Source organism: Anastrepha obliqua, chromosome 3 (assembly GCF_027943255.1).
Source record: "Anastrepha obliqua isolate idAnaObli1 chromosome 3, idAnaObli1_1.0, whole genome shotgun sequence".
In the NCBI taxonomy this organism is placed as follows: Eukaryota; Metazoa; Arthropoda; class Insecta; order Diptera; family Tephritidae; genus Anastrepha; species Anastrepha obliqua.
In genome coordinates, this window is record NC_072894.1 from 81,408,155 (window position 1) to 81,432,835 (window position 24,681).

General features: G+C 37.0%; 1 protein-coding gene across 1 annotated transcript in view; it reads right to left on the reverse strand.

The window, feature by feature from the left end:
* Positions 1–24,681, reverse strand: part of LOC129242375 (uncharacterized) — an 82,252-nt gene that overhangs the window by 19,758 nt on the left and 37,813 nt on the right. The window contains exon 4 of the mRNA XM_054878981.1: positions 19,557–19,694. Within this exon, the coding sequence (XP_054734956.1) occupies positions 19,557–19,694 (138 nt within the window). The remainder of the gene's footprint in view (positions 1–19,556; positions 19,695–24,681) is intronic.

Consider the following 24,681-nt stretch of genomic DNA (forward strand, 5'->3'; position numbering starts at 1 on the left):
TTCGATGAAATTAATGATGTGCGTTTTTCGAGCAACTTTTCATTTAATAGACTCACCATATAAGTATTGACTGCTCCTTGCTTTTGGAAAAAATTCGTTCCAGTAGAGCATACAGTTTGCCAAGAAAATGTTTTGAAATACTAAAATATTAAAGCCATTTGCACTTCTTTAACCAAAATCATAGCTTCCTTTTGAATTTGGAGGGCGTCTCAAATTATTTACCAGTACTTCTTAATGGTAAACTTTTTGAATTCACCAAGGCAAACAAAAACACAAGTACAAAAGCAAAACAAATGCTTCTCTCGGCTGTCAAGAAAGTGATTTTACATACATATTTTCGGCTTCGTTTGCCAAGAAGATTTGATATATCGTTATCTCATTGAATTTTTACCCACGCGTTAGTCATAAAATGATCGATGAGACTAAAATCATGCTTTATTACAACGACGAACCCAATAGGGTGAAATATGGCGTGGTGTGGGGATGCATATCCAGCAAGGAAATGGGATTTGGTGTTTAGAGAGAATAATATGGATGCGCGACAATATTTCAATATTCTGAAATGCTATTTCACAAATAGTGCCCAACGCTTGGCTTCGTTATTGACTACAAACCTCAGTTTAAATTCTAGCAGGACAACGATGCCAAACATAAAGCTCATATGGTTATTGCAGTAAAATTCTTTTTATTGCAGTAAAATACTGGATACACTACTTTAAAGCTCAAATATTAATCCAATTAAAAAATTTAAAGAAATAATTGCGAAATTGTAAAAGAAAAAAAAAGAACAAAAGATACCCCAGGACTATGATGTTCTAGCATTGATTCGTTCTATGAAAAACAGACTGCAAGGTCCAATAGATGCTCGGGGTAGCCATACAAAACACTGATTCATATTTCATTTTCTGGAAAATATAATTGGAAGCTATTAAATGCAAATGTAAACAGACTTGACAGCTTGTTTGAAGTATCTAAGTATATTTTGTTTTGGTTTTGATTCTAGTGTTATTCTTCATTGGAATAACTGTATATTCCACTATCAGCTTATAAAATATTTGTATTATGCTAATAAAATTAAAGATTGAAAGAAAACCATGAAAAAATATATGCTTTCTTAAGCGGGCTTGATGGTCTAGAAGTTTCAAAAAATCTAATTTCTGTTTTTGGTTTTGTCTTAAGAATATTATAGCTTCTACAGCCCATTAACCAGGTAGAGAGCGTTCCGCACGCTCCTGTACCTCCAACTTTAAACTCATTTATCTCGAAATTACTTTTGTCGGCACAGCGGGGTTGAAAAAAAAATATTCAACCGAATGAATTGAAATTTGAATACGTTATTCACAACAAATAGAGCTATCGTTGGAACTAGAATCATAATTTTATTTAAATATTTTTCTATTTCTTACACTAAAATACTAGTGATAAAAACCCGATTTTACGAACTTTTTTTCAAAAGCGCGGCATTTTGTAAACTTTTAATTTTTTCGATCTTTTCTAGTTCCGACCATAACTACACTTTTTTTGATAAAGAATCTTCTTGAATTTTGAGTTTCAGATGAGTAAAAGTCTCGAAATTACTTACGCCGTCCGGGTCCGATTTTTCCAGAGAATCATCTTCAGCGGCATTTTTATAATAATAAATACTGTTTTTTAAATAAATCAATAGATGTAGTAATAAACACGAAATGTTGAAATATCGTTTTTTTAATTTGTAATGGCTAACAAAAAATCGTGAAATATTTGAGCTCTAGTGCACCGGATTCCCTTAAGTAGTATGTACGAATTTCGCTAGATTATTAGCTTTCAAAACACTTCCTTAACGAGCTGTATGCACCACAGCGAAATCTTCGTAGCTCCTTACCTTTCTATGGGATTAATGGCAAAACGGAGGACTCGCGCAATGCTTCTCTTGTTCGAGCCTTAAGGAATATAGTCCAATCTCCGAATCTATACTCAATTTTTTAGTTATTTAAATCTTAGTTGATAGTTGGAAATTTTCCTAAGAAACTTTTGGTAGCAGGATCAATAAATAAAAGAATAAATGAGTAAAAAAAAAAATAAATGAATAAATAAATAAATAAATAAATATATAAATAAATAAATAAATGAATAAATACATAAGCAAGTAAATAAATAAACAAACAAATAAATAAATAAAAATTCGAAATATATTAAATAAATAAAAGTTCCATGAAAAACACTTCATTCAGATCCAATTGAATTAAAACGGCAACACTGCATAGAGTAGGTATTTGTATTACATATGCACATACAAGGAGAACCTCTCTTCGCCAATCTGAATTTTCCCTCCATTATAACGCAACATACCGGCTGTTTCGGCAATAAAATTTAAACGAAATCCTGCCAATTTACATTTTACAATCTGTGTCGCCGACCATCGTTATCAGTGACAGCGAATGGCCCAAACGATGTACGAGTATAGCAGGTTGCAGGGCGAACGACCTGCCGCAAAGACTTGCGTGAATGTGGCTGATATGCGAGCCTTGGCTATGACAGCCAGACATAAAGTGTATGGAAATCGTAGAGCTGTAGCGCTGTAGGGCTTGCAAAACAGTTAGTCAGTCCCATGACACTTAGCGGATACACATACATACATGCATGCATATATTGTTGGTTTTATTGTTATTGGCACGCTTATTGTGTAGGTATTTCATGCATTTGTGGCTATTGCTGTTACCATATGAGTCTACCCATTGTGGGCTGCACGTATGACAGGCTTTCCGCTTGTCTGTGCAGTCTTCTGCCTGCTCTTTGGTACCACTGGCCAGCCAATTGGACAACGTATGTGTCAGTTGATTCACTTTGCTGTATTGGTACTTGGCAGCTTGTCCCGTCGTTTCTGCCACATACGCATGCGTCTACTAACGTAATATGAATTACTACTGCCACTGCATCGCCTTGCCGCTGGCTAAATATCCTTTATGCAGTTCTATTATGTGGATTCAGGCAAATGAGATAAGACACACATACTTTCATGGAAACTATTTACAATTTTACAAATATATACATATGTGTGCAGTTCCTCGGTTGAGGGTGTGTGCACTAAATTGATGTAAGTATGCACATGTATCGTACATTCTATTTAAAAACACAAAACACAGCGGTTTTTATAAATAGAAATAAGCGGTGAACATTTTGGAATAAATATTTTTTATTAATCAATAAATTCGTCGGCTACTTCAACAGACAATTTTGTATGATTTCTAAATGATCGATCTATTTCCTCTTAAGAAATGAGTTCTTGAATGATTTCAATCGATTCATGGCACTTTCCTTACATAGTCAAACTCTGTTTGGCAAAACAGGGTGATTCATCTACAGTTTGGAATTTAATTTGTCGACGGATACCATGCAATATTTGAATGAATTTTCTCTATGGAAAAGTGCAAACCCTACCATGAAATATGCTTTACTATATCATACAATTCATTTCCTTGGATGGAAACCGAATTGGTTACTACATTTTCGCGAGTTTCGGCATTTTTGAATACCTTACTAATGGCAACTTGAATTTCCTGTTTCAACTTTTGAATCTTCTCTGAAAGGTTGGTGAAATATTTATTTTCAATGGCACTCTACAAAAACTAGGCTAATGGAGTCAAATTGCAGCTTCTAAGCGCTCAATTGGCAACATTATTTTTGGCTGATTAATCGATTTTCATATTTTCTAAATTTTTTAAAGCGAAAGCTACCCGTTTTGCAAATGTCTAACCCTTGTCACAAATATTATATTAACTGTCAAAATCAAAACAACCGATAGTTCAGATTTCAAGCGCTAGATTGGCTACCCTATGCATCGGGTGTTTTTTAAATAGATTGAGAACTTAAAATAATAATAGAAAACCGAAATATTGTTTGAACTAATTTGTTTATTATAATTTATTATAATTCGTTTTTTATAATTAATTTATTTATTTCATGGCACATATTTTTTGAATATTATATTCAGCATTCGAGTTGCATCAGTCTGATTGATTTTTCTAATAAATCTAAATTCTGATTACTTTTTCTAAGAAATCTAAATAATAAATCTAAACCAGCCCAATCCGCTAAAGTGAGACGCAAAACGATGGTCATTTAGCTTCCATTCTTGCCCGAGTTGTATTTTATACGCACATCAGCCAAAATCCTTACATAAAATTGTCCATGTAGTCGAGGGACAAAGGCTAACAAGCTGAGAATGACGACAAGTGGACATTTCGCCGTCTTCTTCAACACTTCTCTGTAAACTTCGCTAAAATTTGTTTTTCAAAGTAAATTTCCACAAATTAGAAGCGTTATTCTGGCGTTAAATAATTCAAGAAGACTGGCCAAACCCTATTAAATAGAAATGTTAATGCAGTTTGCTATTCTCAGCTGTCAACCCATAGTTATCAATCGATAGTTATCATGCAGCTAAAACAACACCCTATATACAGGGTGGGCCATATAGCGTTTGCTTTTTGACCTATTTTTGTGAGAATGGTAACACAAATGAAATGTCAAATGTGTTCATAATTTACTTAAAGGTTTGACATTTACGAAACGGGACGCTATACGCTTGAACAAAATTGGGAAATATTGAAAACCTATTTCCAAAGTGGTGAGTCTTCTTCTTCTTTTCTGATCAAGCTCAATTTCACATCGGTGGCTACGTCAAAAAGCAAAATTGTTGGATTTGGGGCTCAGAAAATCCACACGTTACTGAAGAGAAGCAAATGCATCCACAACGAGTCACTGTTTGGTGCGGTGTTTGGTCTGGCGGCATCATCGGGACATTTTTTTTCGAAAATGAGCGAGGAGCCGCGGTTACAGTAAATGGCGAGAGTTACCGTGACATGCTCAACGAGTTGTTTCCAAAAATTGAAGAGATGACATGGACGACATTTGGTTTCAACAGGACGGTGCAACTTGTCACACTGCCAAAGTTACACTCGAACTTTTGGCTACCGTTTTTGAAAATCGAATAATCAGCCGAAATTCCGATATCAATTGGCCGCCTCGGAGCTGTGATTTAAGCCCGTTGGACTATTTTTTTGTGGGGAGCCGTTAAAAACAAATGCTATGCGAACCACCCAGAGACGATTGATGCTTTAAAACACGAAATCGAAGTTGTCATTCATGAAATTGGAGCCCAAACAATCGAAAATGTGCTTAAAAAGTGGGTTGATCGAATGGCCTACTGTAAAGCCAGTCGTGGCAGTTATTTGAACGATATTAATTTTCATTCATAAATGACAATGTTTAATCTTCAAAATAAAAAAAGGATGAAGAAATATTGATTAGTCTTTTTTTTATAGACGATTCAAAAAGCAAATATACTTATACAATTTATTATACTTTAAAACCCAATCATATTTTGAATCGATTTAAAAGTACCTGCAAAAGTCGGGTTTTTTATAAATAATATTAACTTCTAAAAATCATTATTTTTTTCAGGAAGCATCCTAAGAAGATGCAAGCGTGTAAGCTTAAAAGGCTTACATAAAAAGGTTTGAAAAGTTCATCAACACAAGCAAAATAAGTAGATTTTTGGATTACTTTTAAATCGGTCCAGCTCACGTATACCTTAACATATTTCCAAAATATCTTGGCGGACATCTTAAAATAACGGGTGATTTTTTAGCTATTATCTTTTTAAACAGTTTGTTTAAACAGCTGACGCACGTTTCGTGTTTTGTTTCACTGTCACACATCTTCAGTTTGGTGTATAATTTAACATGAATCGTCTTACAAACGAACAACGGTTGCTAACCATTGAATTTTATTATAAAAGTGCGTGTTCTGTTAAGAAAGTTTATCGCGCGCTTTTCCCATTTTATGGCCAGTTTAATCGACCCACTGAAGCGGCTATTCGAGGAGCCGGAAGTTTGAGTCTTTATTAGCACATTTAATGATCTTCAATTCGATCAACGAGTTGCATGCAGCACAGTCATGGAAAATTAAATTTCGCGAAGAATGCCAATAAATCTTTGAGAATGTCATGTCGCTGGTGCGGTATCAGCATCTTGTTTTATACGTTTCGACCCCTCTTAATAGGAAAGCCCACTATTAAAGTAACGTTGCAACTAACCGTGCAGTTGTATGTAAAGATATACGCGGATTGAAAAAACATCCTTGACTGCAACTTTTATTCCTTTAATTTTTGTCCGAATGTGACAGGTATGCGATGCCCTGAAGCATTTCATTCGGTAGCAGTTTTATTTCTCTCCCTTTTTTGTGTGCAATATTACTCGTATATCATTTCCGTTTACTGCAATCATTTTTTTAAGTTCGTTATCCTGAAACTGCAGTGCTGAAGCCATAACGAACTCTACAACCGTGTATACTAACACTCATATAAAAGCAGATATATGTTATGTATAGGTATACTTATAATTTCAAATACCCTGCAGGAAAAAAGACAAGCAGGGAAACGAAACATCTGGTAATGGGTTTATGGAAACATCTCACCAACTGCAAATAAATCAAAGCTTTCTAACTGAAAAATTGCCAATCAAGTAGTGAGTTATGCGACATACGGAAAAACAACAAAAGCCAGGAGATCATAGGGCAGGTTACCACGGATTATGTTCTACAGGCAAAACGTTTTGCGAAAGTTCAGCCTGCTCATAAAGACAGTCACAAAACATACACGTGTTCGATAATGTTTTGGGGGAATCTTATCAATTGGGATTTAAAGCACATCTCAGAAAACCACCACTGAACAATGCGTATAAAACCAAAATATTATACTTAATCTGTTCTTATGTTCTTTGAGCGAAGAGAATTCAAATGTCTTATTAATTGTCTTAATTTTTTTGTCTCAACAAACTAGCAAGTACAGCACTCAATCAACATTAAGTCCATTGTAGTGCACTCGGGTTCCCTTTTTAATTTACTTTAAATCTACCCGACCTTTGAAGATATTTGAGTAGACCTTATGGTACTAAGGAGCCAAGGTGGTCCCTTTTTGACACATCAGAACCGGGCAGACGCACAGAAAGTGGTCACCAGTCTCATGCTCCTCTCCACAGGCTAGTCGGAGTATACTGTCTGAGATGCCTACCTTTTCCATGTGCTTTACCCATAGAAAGTGGCCCGTCATCAGTTCAACCAGCTGCCAACAGTCCCTTCTGCTTAATGAAAGGAGGATGTGCGACAGTTGGTCGGAAATGACAGGTAACATCAGTTCAGTCCATCTGCAACTTCTCTCGGCTTGACAAGCTCTTGTGGGTCAAAGTAACCCGTTCGCTAGCCGTGATTTTGATGGCTGCAGAAGGGAGTGACGGAACAGGTTCCGGGGCAAAGAAGTTAGACTCAGAGCCCATTTCAGTTAAAGAGTCAGAGGTCTCGTTACCCGCGATATCCACTTGTCCCGGATACTATGTCTACCGACATAATTCAGCCTGGATTTACAGAACTCAGCTGCCATTGAAGTGGTTGGAGGGCTATATAAGGCCATGAGCGCAGCTTTGCTGTCACTGCAGGCACATAAAGATCTGCCTCTTCATCGATTCCACAACAAAGTCCATTGCTTCTTGAATAGTATACACCCCCCGTTGAAACTCAGATGCGTACTTTCTTTCACTGAATTCATTGTGCCAATCATTAATGGGTGATAACATTCAATGATAGCATTTCTCAAGTAGTTTCCTTCTCGACTCTACAAAATATGCATATTTCGCTCAAATAAACTCATAGTTCAGTCTACTTATTAGATATGCTCGTTTAATTTATACATTTTAAAATCTCAGCCAGGCACTCTTTGGAGTGCTTTAAGCCAGGCAGACTGTTAAGGTACTGTTCTCTGTGAGCCGTTTCCTCTTTTTCTGCCTGGATGGATAATGCCCTTTTGCAAAAACCATTCAAGGCCTCTGGAGCTTTCAAGCGAGTTTATGCTCTCTTCATTGGAAATTTGTCAGCAATTTTACTTCTTTCTTTGTCAATATGATCCACTACTCGCAAACCGAGCTTGATTGTTCATGTGTGCTCAGCTTACCACTTACTCAGTGATGAACAATAATTGACTTCAGGATTAACATTGCAAAAAAACAGATGCTGTACCCAACCGCCACTCAACGGCGATTCTTCCAGATACGCGACATTAATATAGAAGAAGTGGATAATTTCTGCTATCTCGGAAGCATCATCATGACTTACGTAATCGAATAGCGTAAGCTCGTGCTCTATTTGGTATGTGAAGGTTTGGAAATCTTCGTATATATCTAGGTGCTCGAAACTAAGGGCCTTTAAGTCAAACGTGAAGTCTGTCATTCTATATGTATGCAAGAAATGAAATGCGACAATGTGCAACACACAAAGCATTCTGAAGTATTCGTCAATCGCTGTCCAAACATCATCTCCAATACTGATCTTTGGAGTATGACGAAGCAGGCTCTTGTTCATTTCGAAATTCGGCGACGAAAATGTATTGGGCATACATTACGGAAGCCTCATGGATATATTGCATAATCAGCCTTACACTGGTGCACTCCGGAGACCATCCAACACCTGGATACGGCTAGTTGAAGCAAAAGCGCTACAAGCAGGCCGTTCATGGAGATAAATAAAATTTCTTACGTTAAGTTAACCTAACTTTAACTTGTTTGCTGGGGCTATTTGCTCCTCTTAGGAACCACAGGAAATATTATATACATATGTAGGCAGAAAAAGAGATATAAAGAAAAGCGGGTTAAGCAATCTCGATTTTATTTTGCAGCAGGACAAGATATTTTTTAGCCAAGACATATTAAAGTTCTCAAATGACCCGCTCTTAGTTCGTACATAAATCGCACTAGTAGCTTTTACAGTATTCTATCAAGTGGTTTTGCTGTTGTAGTAGCACCTCAATCATTTTCCTTAAGTGCTTAGGAGGATAAGGGAGTGTTTCAACACATGCCATTCAAATGAGTCCAGGACTAGCAGCGTGGCGGAGAACGTGTAAGATCTTCTGCTCCTCTAAACCTTATGAACAGAATTATGCACGTATGTCTAAGTACAGTTTTAACCTTACTGAAAATCTCACAACATACTAGTGGATGATAGCGCAAATTTCGCACTTAGCAAAAGATTGGATCAAAACTTTTTCCAAAAACACTTCTGAGACAAGTGTTTTCAACACACTAATCTCGAATTGGTTAAGTTTTAAAGAGGAGGAATCAAAAAAACAAAAATGGAAGTAATTCGAAACATCATCTCGCGTTACCCCCTTTCACTGCTTCTCCCGATTCATTCGAGGTGGCATTGTGCTACAGGATGCTATGAAATCACAGTATAACGTTCACTTAACTGCTTAAAGGGAAAAGAAACAGAACACAAAAGAGTGAGTCACGATTAAAACTACACTAGAAACGTTCCAGTTCGGTACTAATGTTTGATTTTTCTTGCAGGGCATGTGCAAAAAATTAAACATGCAGTTTATGCGGACAATACTTATAAACGATGTGGCTGCTTTCACAAAACCGTTTTTCATGGCTGTTAAATTTTCCATTGTTGTGAAATATAAATTTTTTGTTCCAGGCGCACAAATTACTGTTCAACCGCGCGGATTTCGGTTGTTAATTTTTGTAGTTGTAAAAGGCAAAAATTATAATAACGAACGGGAAATATATTACTTATGTATGTACGAGCATACAAGTAAAGCGCTGCATCGATTCTTCCAATGTAGTGGTCATACGAGTACGAATATCATTTTTCTGTTGTTTATCTTTACCTATATATTCGGCCGCCATAGCTGAATGGGCTGGTGTGTGACTACTATTCGTGAGTGCGTATGTTCGAATCTCCATACATGCACAAATAATAGAAAAAAGCAATGGCAAACCTCGGTGTGTATTTATGTATGCCATGAAAAAGCTTCTCATAAAAACCATTTGCGATTCGGAGTCGGCTTAAAACTGAATGTTCTTCCATTTGCGGAACAATATCAAGCCGCAAACCACAAATAGGAGGAGGAGCTCGGCCACACACCTAATTGAAGTGTACGTGCCAATTATTTATTTATTTTATTTTTTTACGCCGAGTCGAACATGTAGCTGAAAGTAATTATGGAAACACGTTGACTTAATGAGTAGAGAATTGCATGAATGAAGTGATATGAAATGAGAATAAAATGAATGTGACTGTTAATGCCTTTTAAAGTATTTTTCTGCTAAACCTTTAAAAAAATTGAGTTCTTTGCTTAAAATGAAAACCTGCATACTTACAGTGGCTCAATAAAGAACTCGGACACCCAAGTGATATGGATCTAAATCAACAAATATATATTTAAATGCAAATCCAATGCGTTTATAGGTCGCATTTGTTTTCGTTCTTCAAGCGTATTTTACAAAACTACACAAAATATTATATAAACCAACTTCAACTCATTCGTACATACAAACCTAAAAACTTCTTGATTAGGAAAAAAAACAATATAATTAATATTTAGCCGGCAAGCCTTTACTTTTTATTACATCATTCAGATTTCCTGGCATGGATTCGACCAGCTTTTTGCTTGTTAAATGATATATTTTCCGCCACTCTTCATTACTAGCATCTTCTAGGTCGTGGAAAGCAGATGGAGAGGCAGATCTATATGTGTTTGCAGCGATAACCAAGTTGCGCTCATGGCCTTAGACAGCCCCCCAACCACATCAGGGGTAGTCGAGTTCTGTAAATTCAGGCTGAACTTTGTCGGAAGACATAATAGCCTGATGCTAACATGGGTCACGAGACGCGAGGGTATCGTGGGTAACGAGACCTCTAACTCTTTGGCTAGGATGGGCTCTGAGGCCAACTTCGTTGGCCTGGAACCCGTTCTGTTACTACCTTCTGCAGCCATCAAAGCCACGGTTAGCAAACGGGTTACTAAAACCCACAAGCGAGCTTGGCCGGCTGTGAGAGTTTCCACATGGACTAAACTGATATGTCATGTACGACCGACTGTCGCAAATTCTTCTGTAATTAAGCAGGAGGGACTGCAGATAGCTGGTTGGACTGATGACGGGCCACTTTCCTCGGGCGAGGCACATGGAAAAGGTAGGCATCTCAAACAGTGTACTCCCTTCAGCTTGTGAAGAGGAGGATGAAACGGTAGACCACTTCCTGTGCATCTGTCCCGCCTTCGCTCGAATCAGGCTTGAGGTGTTTGGCACTGATGTGTTAAGAAGCGACCACTTTGGCACCATAAGATCTTGATCTTAGATTTCTTCGGAGCTCGGGAAGATTTAAAGAAAATTTAAAGGGAATCCGAGTGCAGTACAATGCACTTAATTATGTCTGAGTGCTGTTCTTGCTAGTTGTCCCGACAAAAAAAAAAAAACAAAAAAAGATCTCTAGGTCTTTCTTCTTTCTCATAACATGTTTTCTCGGTTGGTTTTTAAAATGAGCCCACAGATGTCCAATTACATTGATATCTGGAGATTGTGAAGGTGTTTCAAGTACTTTAGGCAGTTGTACCGTTGCCATAGATGGACAGCAAGTGTATTATGCTTGGGATAGTTGTCTTGATAGTATTGAAAATTGTCCTTAATTCCCATCTTTTCAGCACTTTCGACTAAATTTTCTTTCATAATTGTTAGGTATTGTTTGTGGTCCATATTTCCGTTAATGAAGCACAAATTTCCAGTACCAGCAGCGGACATACAACCCAATGCCATTACCGAGCCACCCCCATGTTTAACTATCGGACGTAAGTTTTTTTTCCAGCAACTATTCATTAGGTCTTCTCTACAGGTATGATTGTCCATCTCACTTCAATATGTTAATCTTGTTCTCATCTGCAAATAAAACGTGCTTCCAGCACTCGAAATCCTTATCCCCATGACGCTTTCCGAATTTTATTCTCTTGTGTCGGTTACTCTCGTTGATGAAAGGCTTTTTTTTCATACAACTCTTCCATTATAATTATTCTTTCGCATCACTATTTGTATACTTTCGAGGTTGCAGTTAATATTAAGGTGTTGGGCGAGCTTTGGAGCACTCAAATTTCGACTTTTCTTAATTTGTTGCACTATCCACCCTTCATCTGTGTTCGAAAACAGTTTTGGTCGTCCCGATTTCTTCTTCTTTTCCACGGATTTCAGTCTACCCATATTTATAATTTGGACTTTTATTCAACAAAACACGACTAAACTTTTATTTTAATTTATCACGTTTGCTTATTTTCTTGCACTGTTCTACCAATAGCAAATTAATTATGGAAATCCCCGTTTTAAAGTGCCAAACAATCGCAATAATAAAATAAAAATATAAAATTCGAACGCCTTCTTACAAGACTAGTATTGAAAAAGCCTTTATTACAAAAATATCTAATTTATAGCTTACAATTTGTTTACCTTAATCATGGATTCAATTTGGATCTAGGAATTTTACCAAAGCACATTGAATGGCATTTTAATTGCAATTTCTATTGAGCTGTTGTTTACCCAGTTGCAGAAATTGGTGTTTGTTCTATTGATCGGATTGCATTTCTTCACATGAGTTCAACCAAGGGTATGATTACATAATAGAAATTGGTTTACGCTTTGAGAGGCAGAGGATGTTGTTAACTTACATATATACATTTGTAGAAGCAATATGTGTGATGCTGTTGTGTGTGCTGAGTATTGCAGTTTATTTTGAAAAGTTCTTTTTCCTTCTGTATACCATATTTCTTGATATGATAATTATCAACATGCTAACTACGAATTTTTGCCTATGCATTTTGCAATAATTACACTGTCCGGTTATAGGCAAGAAAATGGATAAAATGTTTTTAAAATTTCGATTATATACAAAAAAAAAAATGTCTCAGCTTTTTAAGCTGTGCACAGACGGAAAACAAATCCAAACAATCGAAATTCTTCTTGATCCATTGTTTTGAAAATAACAAAAGTATCGCCACTCTCAGCACAATAACTCACGAACTAATGAATCGAATATTATGAAATTTTAACAGCTGTATTCTTAAGGTTAGTACTAACTGAAAAATATTATATGTAAATGCGATAAAACTAGTGCCATCTATGTGTTAGGCCCGGGACCTTTCAGCCCATGTGTTATAATATATCTATATGTATGGAACATATTGGCGTCTATACCTTTTTTTTGGATATTTTGCCGAGCACTTCATCCTATTTGTGGTGTGCGTTTTGATGTTTTTCCACGAATGAAGGGAGCTACAGTTTTATGCCGCCTCCAAGTGGCAGGTGGGTTTTTATGAGGAGCTCTCGCCTAACAGAAATACACGCAGTTGTTTGCCGTCAGCTATTACAAAGAAATTTTATTATTAGATGTTTCCTGCCAAACCTTTAAACCTCGAAGCAGTATGAGGAAATGTATTCAGAATAACCCACATCCAAACCGAAAGTACTTACACAGTCTGTCTAATAAATGCGTGACTACCATAAAGTAGAAACTTTTTGAGCTATTCGCTTCTAATAAACTGCCATAATATTTATTATACGCATTATATTCAATAAAATAAATAGCTGAATTTGCCTTGATAACTCTTTGAAAGTCTATATTTGTTTCCCTATGAGTTTTTGTTTAAGTATTACCGAAACATTTTCAGTAGCATTGGCATTAGTCGACAAGGAATGCCAATCCATTATTTCAATCTAATTTTGCTGTTTCCCCTGAAACATACATACCTTCGGCTTCGATGCTTGGGATCGTTGTCTTTCCGTCATTTTTTCTTTTCTTTATTTAAACCGCCATCGCGGAATTACGGTCAGTGCGATTTTGCCTTGTCGATCGATTGACAATTCCAGCAAAGGAAAAAAGTCTCTCCACTTATGCTGGCGAAGAGAGAGGTGCACTATATTTTAAAAATATATATATATTTTCTTCAACATAGGAAAGCGGTGCGAATAAATTAGTCTACTATTGACCTCCAAGGCGTCGTGATTTATTTTAAGAAACCTCTCGTTTGGCTAATTGGCATTTTTCAATTGAAACGCCTATACACCAAGAAGTCACCGCTTACTCATTTTGATAATAAAGTTGTACAATTTGCACGTGCTGCTCAGTTGCCTAACTTGCCATCAATGACTGCATAATAAGCCACTGATTTGACAGACGCTGCCAAAACAACATGGGCGCTACACTCTTTCAACAGCAAACACACCGTTTGCATGCTGAATGAGTGGTATGCGGTGATATTCACATCCATTGCCATTATAATACACTCATATGTATGTTTATCCAGAATGTTTATAAAAATATTAAGATACTATAAATCTAACATTTTTCAGTTAAAGTAAAGAGTTCTATAAAAGTTTTAAAGTAATTTGTTTCCTTTCAAACAAACTTATTATGTATTGCATAAAGAATAGTTGACATCAGAAGTTTTCTCTGAGAGGTTTCTTTCCAACTACGTCCTTCAAGACTCAGCATTTTACTATTCCAACAATTTCTTTTTTAACAACATACAAACAAATAAGCAGTCTTAAGAAAAAAACCCACCAATGCGCCTTAAAGTATGCCAGCAAACTAACAAAGCGTGAAAGTTCGTTAGCACAGCATTGCATGGCACAAAATGAAACTACAGAAGAATACAATTGTTAAAGGAAATGAAAGAGTGGCAGTGGAGAAAAGCACGAACGTTGGCAGGAAACCCAAAAAGTATGATCGAAAAAAGAGCAGAATGGATTCGCGTGAGTTGAACAATACAATGGATATAATGACAAAAATAAAGAAGCAAAAATATATGAAATAGAAAAATATATGAAGAAGAAATGCACCATTATCAACAAAATGAATAACAACGGTAAAAAGAAACTTTAAAAGCTCACAAGCCCACGGACTGCGTAACTGCATGTGCCAGTGAGTACGTACGTAATCGAAGAAGGATATGTTGCACAATCTGTGAAGCCAATAATGGCAAGTCACAGAATAGCAAATGCGAATGGAAGAATATCGGAAATTCTACTTGTATCTGTGGCATGTAAGCAATGACATGTGAAAACGCGCAACAGGGCGTACTAAATGTGTGGCATCAGCGGAATTGGCAGTTGCCAGTGCAATGATGTGCTTACAAATACACTCATATGTAGAAGTATAAATTGTAAGTTGTAAAAACATAGGGTCTTGCAGGTACAAGCGTCTTTTTTAAAATCAAAATAAACACTATTTTCTGAATGGGAGTTCATTATCTGCTTATTGACGTGTGTATGTAGAGCGTCTGCAAATGTTAAATGAAATCCAATGAAAAATAATATTTTCCAAATGTCCCCTAATTGTTTCAGTACACTTTCGATTATGCCTAAATAATTGGAAGTCTATTTTGGCAACTTTACTTAGTATGTAACCTTTTGATTTGATTTATTTTCTCAAATTTCAAGATTAACTTTATGATGTGTAAACAATGTTGAAAATTGGGAAAACGGGATAAACATTTTTGTTTTGTTTCTAAGTTTGTACATTTTATTTAATTTTAGGGAACGTTTTTTTGTATTTAAGAAAATTCTTTAACAAAGCACAGGGAACATTTACGAAGGTATATTAGAAGAGAAGATTAAAAACTAATTATTTCTAAACATTTTACACCAAATTGACAGAAAGAATTTTCTTCAATAGTAATTTTCAAAGCGTTAACGGCGCGAGTAAATAAAAAAAGTAAATAAAAACAATACAAAATAATACAACAATTTTAGGTTAACATTACGAAAAACAAGCTTTTGTGAAAATGTTAGCTCTCGGTATGAGCTAAAGGAGCTTATCGTAGAGACGAGTTCACATCAGTTGTAAAAGTAGTACAAATGAAAAATCGTATTCCAGTAAAACCATCTTGGTGGAAATTTTTGCATTCCTACTTTATGCTACTAGGGGCCGCTAATAAGCTAAATTAAAAACAAACATCGGTAAAGTGAATTAATACTATGTATGCTCGTGGAAAAGTCCAGAAAAAATTATCTAGCAAAGAAATTTATGCGCATTTTGAAGGATTTTTAGGTCAACACAAAATTTATAGAAACTTAAAAGTTTGAATGGCAGCTGATTGCCATGATTGGGTGGCAAATTTTTCGGGCAATTTTATCACAGCTAAAATAACGGCATCACGGTTCTCCGACCATGAATAACTCTGTTTTGGTGGGTACCTTATTTAAAATATTGTAATTAATTAGATAATTCAAAAAAAATTACATTTATTTAAATCTGTTGATAATTCGATCATTATTATAGGCATATTAAATTTTAAGTTTATGCTAAGTCAGTTGTTGTTTTTTTTACTTTTTCCTGCAAGATTTGCACCTTCACCACAAAATTAAATGCCATTATGAATTCACAATTTCCCTTTGCTGGAAAATTTTTTAAACTAACAAGGACAGACTAACAAAGCTCAGAATAATAAATACATTACTTTGTGCCTAATTTCATCTCGATCTCACAGTCGAAATAATGCAGAGGTGGTGACGTCCGCGAACCGCTATTCCGCTCTCAGTGAATTTGACTGAATCATCTCATCGGGATAAGTGGACATTTGCATTCGTTTTATTGTTGTATTTATTTTTTTAGTGCTATTCACGCGCGAATTTCCCTAAAACGCTTTTTTTTTGTATTTTTATTGCTACAGTCAGAATTACTCACACGGTTGCCAAAAACTTGTCATCCATCTTTTCTGTGAGGACATTAGGGTAGCTAATTTGATTTTCGAATTTACTTTGTGCCAGGACATTAACTAAATATTTCTAAACAATTAAGTTTTTAATTTCGCTTTCATCTAACGCTTTGCCCAGTCGTTGCACATCAAATTTCATGAGTACCTGGTATTCACGCCTTGTTTATTTCGTATTCTACTCCACAACTTGAACGGTTGAAAATTGCGATATGTAGTTTTCTTAGATCCACCACTTTCGTTGCGGGATTCAATTATTTTTACACGGTTCGACATCTCTCTAAAGAGATGCCATTGAACTTAGACAACTGCGAAAAAACCACACTGTACAAAAAGAAACTCAAACTTGAAATACCCTGTATATAATAGATAAGTGGATTTTCGCATGTCAGCGAAAAATTTTCAGGCTGCAAAAAAATTCACAAAATTGCCATTCAACCATGGGGAAAAAGTCTAATATGAATGTCCGCATGAACAAGAGGAAATCTTGTAGTAATTTGTTGCATTATGTTATCGCCTCTAAGTGAAATAAAAGGAAGCGACCGGTTGATTGCAATTTGGCCTTAATATCCGATTGTACCGTCATAAATGCTTCAATGGTTGCAAAGCCGCTTAAATGGAGTTACTTTTCAGCTGCTATGACTTAGCATCTCTATCGTGGATTTGTGATACGTTGTAGGGCATTCAGCATATAAAGAGTTGACGGAAATGCCCTAGTGTTCTATGAGTGTCTTAAGTTTTTCAAAGTTTCTGATTTTTCTGGTTCGTGGCAGCCTCCTAATTGTCCATTAAAATTATTTATAGAATTATACAATAATAATGGTCAGGTTTGTACTTTATTGTTGAGAGGTGGGATGTTAGGTAAGCTGCATATCCATTTCGAAACTCCTACAGTTCTATGCCGCGTTCGAATGGCTAATAATTTTGTATGCATAAGTGAATGATAAAATGGATGTATGGAGGCGATAAGTAACATAATAAGCTAGGCTAATGTAAAAATGTTGGTGAAAAAAACCCAACCTCATCCAGGCGGATGACTGTAAACTAACAACGCAGTCGATAAACTTGGAACTTCTGTGGAGGCTGTGGTTGGACAAATCCTATAATGAATTCTGCTCAAACATTGCTAGAATGGCTCTTTATTTCTATATAGTGTCTATCTTTCTACACAGAAGATATGCAAAAAAATGTTATCCCTGCAGCTACCACAGAAGTCATTGAATGCTTTACCGATCATTCAGGTGTGGGAGTCAATACTATAGATCAATGTTCAGCGAAAAATGAATTTAGGTAATATAAGTTGGGTAGTTCTGCAGGTGCACGCGTCACGTTATCTGTGATACGAGTTCTGAAAATGTTGAAGGTGTATGTTCCTGCTTATCAATCTTAGTGAAACCAGGATTCAATCATCTTCGCACGAAGTAATCGAGAAACCTTCTTTGGTATCGGCGAGCACGCTATCGTGGATGCTTTGATAAGTAGAAATTTAAATTCAGTCTACCGAGAGCTGGTTGCATACACTGTTCAAAAAAGCTCTGCATTGCTTAAATATACTCATGACGGTTGTGAAAGAGTAGTAATGTGAAGTTTAAGAAGCGTGTCGATTTTGAATGGCAGAGGTTTTTCATGTCAGAAAACTGCTGGGAGGTTGGCTTTACTTGCCGAAGGGTGGCATCTATTATATTAGAAAAAACTCTTTCTATAATATAATTTGGGTTTTCACGCCTACAGTGATTTCGGACCACTCGATGGGTAGCCAAGCCCAGACTCACTCGATTGCGGCGGATTATATAGCCTGTCTGGAGTAGGTGCTGGATTTTTATTCCCCACTCTAGCTGTTTGGGATTGGAGCAAGCTATTCACTTGAGGCGGTCTAAATTGTTCAACACAAGGAGCGTCGCATGCTATTATTACAATTTCAGACCATATGGGCCTTTGGTGACGTACAGGAAATTGAGCGAGTTTATTTGCTTCACCGCTTCGCCTCTTTGAAGCTTTATAATTTGGGGTGTATGAAGTAATTACCTAGAGTTTGCTCACGCAGAATTGTTCCTAATTATAATAATTCTATTGTTGATGTAAAGCGAAAAAATGCTCATCGATTTCTGCTAGACCTAATAGTTTTCATGGCACGGAGGTTTGTCACTGCCTGCCGAGAGGCGACCGCTATTACCTACCGAATGATAGCCGGTAGGTATCGCAGGGCAGTTGCCGTAGGGTCGTACTGCCATTTTCAACTCAGTGAAATGAAATTTCAGCAGCCACTCAACTGGAGCGACCACCAACATTATTTGCATCTCCAGAGATACTCGGTACTCAGAATACTTGGTTCCACGTTGCCATACTGTTGTTTCCTGTCCCTTACTGTTGTTTACTTAACAGTTACTAAGTAATCTGAATTAATGTTTAATGCCAGCACAATTTTCCATTCTGATCAAATACGATTTGCTGGACCCAGCTGTCGCATTGCCATTTTCAGGGCACATTTTGACTTGTTCAATTTTCACACCCCACCAGCTCTTTAATAGCTCGACACTTTTATTTTATTTCGTCAGATCCATTTGATTATAGGCCTGTGTGGCTGTCGACTGCATTGCCCTCACCCAATCATCAGATTGGGTGCAATGCCCATCACCCGCGCACGGAAAAATAATAAAAAGTAATTACGCATCAGCTTGGCGCAATGCTGGCAATGGTCATGAAGCTTGATGATGGCTGTGCAGATTGTTGAGAAGTTAATGGTAATGGCGTTACGGCGCCAACACCAGCAGTACTGTTAACAATTACGCTGCGGCCCACGGATAATGTCCGAGTATATGTGTGTGTATGTGTGTGCTTGGTGTTGCTTATCGCATTTGCGCGAATGCGGTGCTAAGTGGAAAAGGCCATTTGCTAAAAGTTATAGCATACATTTGATAAATTTTAAAATGATAAAATAAAATTGGAGGAAATTTTCGTACATCGTTTCCACTTTCTTCTTTGCTTTTATGCTCACCTTTTTTGCATTTCTTTTGTATGGTTCGCGTTTGATCGCATGCCGGATCGCCTTTTTTCAATGTCAACGTTCGTGAGCGTGTATTGGTTTTCTGGTCACATTCGGTCCATGGATTTTTTCCATAACGGCAGGAGAGACCTAAAATTGATAACAAATTTGTATGTTTAGATATGCAACCAAGTGAGAGTTATTAAGCCAGCAGCAAGCGAGCGGCTTTGTTACCCACAAATATTTACTTTTGCTTTAAAAAGGTGTTTATTCAGAGGGATGCGATTGAAAAAAGAATACTTTAAACTAGCAATTCTTGTTTATAAATATCATACATTAAACTGTTGAGACTAGCTTGTAGCTAATTTCTTCTTTGGCTACTACGAGGGCGCGTCAATAAGTCCGTGACTTTTTGTATTTCTAACCTCTTTACTGAAAAAGAAAAACTGCTCCTGTTAACAGGCATCTGTCAGTTGACTCCTGTCAAAATTTGAACGTGCTGCGTCAGTTAGTTTGTGTTTTACAGCTACCTTTATCAGACTATCCAGTAATTCACAGTCGACCACAAACGCAATCGTGTAACAACTTCGCAGCAAGGTTTGGCGTTGTTTAATCGCAATATGGAGGAGTTTTTGCGCCGTTTTGTAACCGTGAACGAAACATGGATCCATCACCACACACCAGAGACCAAACAACAGTCGAAACAGTGGGTTTCTCAGGGTGGATCGGCTTAATAAACACACGAAATTCAGTTTTTTCCATTTTCTCCTCAAATTACTGGGTAGTCTGATAAAGATAGCTGTGAAACACAAACTAACTGACGCAGCACGTTCAAATTTTGACAGGAGAAGTATTTATTTTTCAGTAAAGAGGTCAGAAATACAAAAAGTCACGGACTTATTGACCCGCCCTCGTATTTTACTGAGATAATTCGTTGCCCCCTTTTTAAATTACTTATAAAAAATAAAAACATGTCACAACTCAGGTAACAAATGCAAGGTATTTTTAACAGTTTTAATTCAGAAATATTTTGTATACAAATTTGTTACCTAACTTTTCGAAAAAAGCATGTTTTTAATTAAAAATTTAAACAAAATACAAAATAAAGGTGGTGGAAAATTAATAAACCTATCGAAGGACTAATATTGTACAATAGTTTTTGCAAAAGGCGTCATACGCCATTCATATTTGACCCTTATAAACTAAACAGCTGCAGTATACAAACTTCAAAATAAAATCCATCAGTCAAAAAAACTTTTTTACTAAATTTTAGATTGGAGAATAAGTTCGTACGTTACGCAAAATTTTTTTTGAACAAAACCATAATTATATCAATAAGTTAATCAATTATATAATATATTCACGTCAAGGAAGTTGCTGAGCCTCTTTGTTATTGAAGGTAACGCCCTTTATATGGTTTGATAGGGAATGGAAAAGATGGTAATCGGTCGGTGCAATGTCTGGATAATACGATGGAGGCTGAAGGATCTCCCATTCGAGCTCTCGGCAGGCGTTGTCAGACGGAGTATGGTTTCAGCATGTCGATCAGGTCTTTTCAGTCGAATAGCCTTATTAAAGTGGTGTAGCTGGGCAACATAGAGCTCCTTGTTTACTGTGGCATTCTTATCAAGCATTTCATAGTGCACTATGCCCTCCAAGTCCCTTCAAACACATATCATTATCTTATTCGGATGAAGATCCGTATTGACTCTCGGCTTTGGCGTATATACTGGAGCCATCCACTCCTTTCTTTGCTTCATACTGATGTATCGGCACCATTTCCCATCTCCGGTGACGTTTCGATACAAAAGGCGATGTTTATTGCCGCGTGTCGCTCGGGCTGCCAATTTTTCGGTGAATCCCATTGAACGAAGGTGATTGAGAATTGTTTTATGATCGCAGTTAATTTTTTCCACCAACTCAGGATTAGTTTGGTTACCCTTCTCTTTCAAGTGATTTCAGACTTTCATCATCAAATACACCATTTTCGAACTTTGCAAACCATTTCCGTACTGTATACTCGCCTATGACTCCTTCTCCGTACACGTCGCAAATGTCCCGGGCTGCTTCGGCAGCTCTTTGACCTCTATGAAAAGCAAAGAAGATTTTGGCCTTATGGGAACTCCATTTATAAGCCTCAAATCTAATAAAAAATTAACTAACTCAAAAATACAATTGACATAGTTTTGTAGAGCAGAAAGAGTTCTGTCGAATGAATCCTTTTTTTTCCTTGTCACTCCTCTCGCGAACATGGAGCCTCGACAAGACTCAACCTTGCATTGGTTTCGTTAATCTGTTTTGATTTCTGGCAGGGTAAGTGATTAGCCTGCCGCTACCAGTCCTAAGTAGTGGGAATGCTCACCTGTCGTTGCTTACGAACAACGCCTTCTTACTGCGAGAATTTTTTTCCTAGAAACAGGGAAAGTAGGTTTGTAAGTAAGTTTTGGAAAAGTGCGAGGGCCGTGCTTTACGTGGGATTCGAACCCACAACCTCTGAGATGGCAGGCTAGTGCACTTACGCTAGACAACCGAGGCCGAATGAATACTTACCCTTTGCCAAACAACAAACAAATCGTTGTAAAATAAAAGAAAATATGAAAACGCTATGAACTTATTCTACAGCCCAATACAATGTTAAAACAGCATTGGCATGGTTGCTTTATGATTCTACACTTGCGCGTGTTAATACCTCCCACAAACCATTCCATAGATACATCTATTGTAGAATTGCTTTGAGTTCGGCGAAAGTTGCAAAATTGTTTGCACTTGTCGAGGTGGAAGGAGTATCAGCATCCATAAATTTCATACTCCAAATCCAATATTTTGTTGTTGTAGTTTTGAATACTTGAAAACGAACTCACATATTTTCTTAAAATACATAAGTACATATGCAGAATGTATGTACATATGTTTGTGGTTGACAGAAAAATCGCGGCCGAAAAAATGTCAGTTCACATTATCACGGAGCTAACGTGATTTTCTCTCCAAGCGACTCACGTTCACGCGATAAAAAGCATGTCACGACGAGTCACATGAATACTACGCGTCTCACCCGCCACTGCTTATAACGTATTCACAGGCAGTAAAATAGAGGGCATATTTTCGACAAAGCTAATTAGCGAAATTAAAAAACGAATATTGTAACTATTTAATGGAAAAGTAGTGTTGCAAATGTAAGCTCTTTAATTCAATATAAACAAAAAAACATTGCCAATTCAAACACGTATGCTGCGAAATGTAAATTGCTTTGGGTGAAGACTAATTAAATTAATTTGTAATTAAAATAGCAACGGACAGCCATTAAAATAAACGCGCTAAATAAAATTCAAATTACAGCTTCCCCCCACACATACTAAAATCAGTGCAAAAAATCCAGGGAAGGTTAATGGAATATTGATTTATCACACTACAGCTCCACCAGCTATTGGCTTTTGTATGCACGACTACCAACAAGAGTCGGCAGGCGTCTCATTATCTGCAAAGTCATCTCTATCATCATTCTCTCCGAAAGACGAATGAAAAAACAAAAACTCATTTAAAATGAATTTCATGTTTGCTGCAGCAGTGCGCAATCCGTAATTTATTATCTAAAATAGTGAAAGTAAAAACAAAAAAACTGGCATACACGCCTGTAATATTTATGCCCATTTATTATTGATGTAACAAATACTAATGGCATTTTAAAGTTTGCCATTAAATTGTAAATGAAAATACTTGAATATTGCATAGAGTTGAAAGATAGTTCCTTTTTGCTAAAAACTTTCAGATGAACAAGTGAAACTGAATATTTATACTGGAAAGCGATTTTGGTACTTCTACTGGTTTTCCAAATATCATTCATGAATATCAAGATGTCACCTCTGCCTACCTTTAAATAAATTTATAAAGGAAATAGTCACTACTGGTAGTTGCGAGAGCTCAGCCGACACTGCCGTTTTTCATTTCATGGCACGAGCTACACTTTACACAATATACCTAACATCTAATGTGAGGTTAGATTAGGCCTTTGTGGCAGTCGACTTAGAATAGCCAACTCACTCAGACCATGGAGGTTTGTTGTGTAACACGGGAAACTCAGTGTTTATTCATCATGAAACCATTTGGACGCTCTTATAAGGCGTGGGAAAGGCTTTATTTCAAGATCGGCTAGTTCCGTTAGAGAGTAAAAGTAGAGTTTTCCTAACAACCTTGCTCCCCTCCTAACTAATGCTGAACATTTACAGAGGAAATATGCTGCTGTTTCTTCCTCGTCTCTACAACTTGTGCAATATTAATTAGAAAGAGATTGAGCAATTCAGACAGAGTGACTCGCTGTCCTGTGACTTCTTTGATTTGATGCTGGAAAAGAACGCGCGAGCCACAGAACTTAATCGCTCAGACACAATTGTTTATAAGAGCGTACAATTGCTAGCGTAGGCTGATGATATCGGCATGATCCTCCTCAACAACCGCGATGTTAGTTCTGCCCTTTCTAAGCTGTATAAAGAAACAAAGTGGATAGGTCTGGTACAGAACGCGGAAAAGACGAAGTACCCTCTATCATCAAATAAACAGTCGGTGCATCACGTTTCGGCACCCACACCACTGTTGCTAGTTATGATTTTGAAGTAGTAACAAACCTAGTTTATTTAGAAACCATCATTAACATCGATAACACTGTCCGTCTTGAAATCCCACGGAGAGTATCTCTTGCCAACAAGTAGGCAATTGAGTAGTAAAGTTCTTGCTCGGCGCAGAAGTTTGGACGATGACAATATCTGGTGATGCGCGTGTTCAAGAGAAAGATTCCATGGAAGATCTTTTGACCTTTGTGCATTGCCAACGGCGAATATCGCTGGCGATGGAACAATGAGATATACGAGCTTTACGGCGCCATAGACATAGTGCAGTGAATAAAGGTTCAATGACTAAAGGTCCAGATACAAACGATCGGCTCTGAAAGTATTCGATGCGGTACCAGCTGGTGGCGTTGGAGAGGTCAGGTAGTGGAGGACTTGGCTGCAGTTGGTATGTCCAACTGACGCCGGTTAGCCCGAGAAGGAAACGACTAGCGCGCTTTGTTAAACTTGGTCAAAAATACTTAAATGATTATGGCGCAAATCAAGAAGAAGAATAGAAGCTTCTTGTAATCTACTTT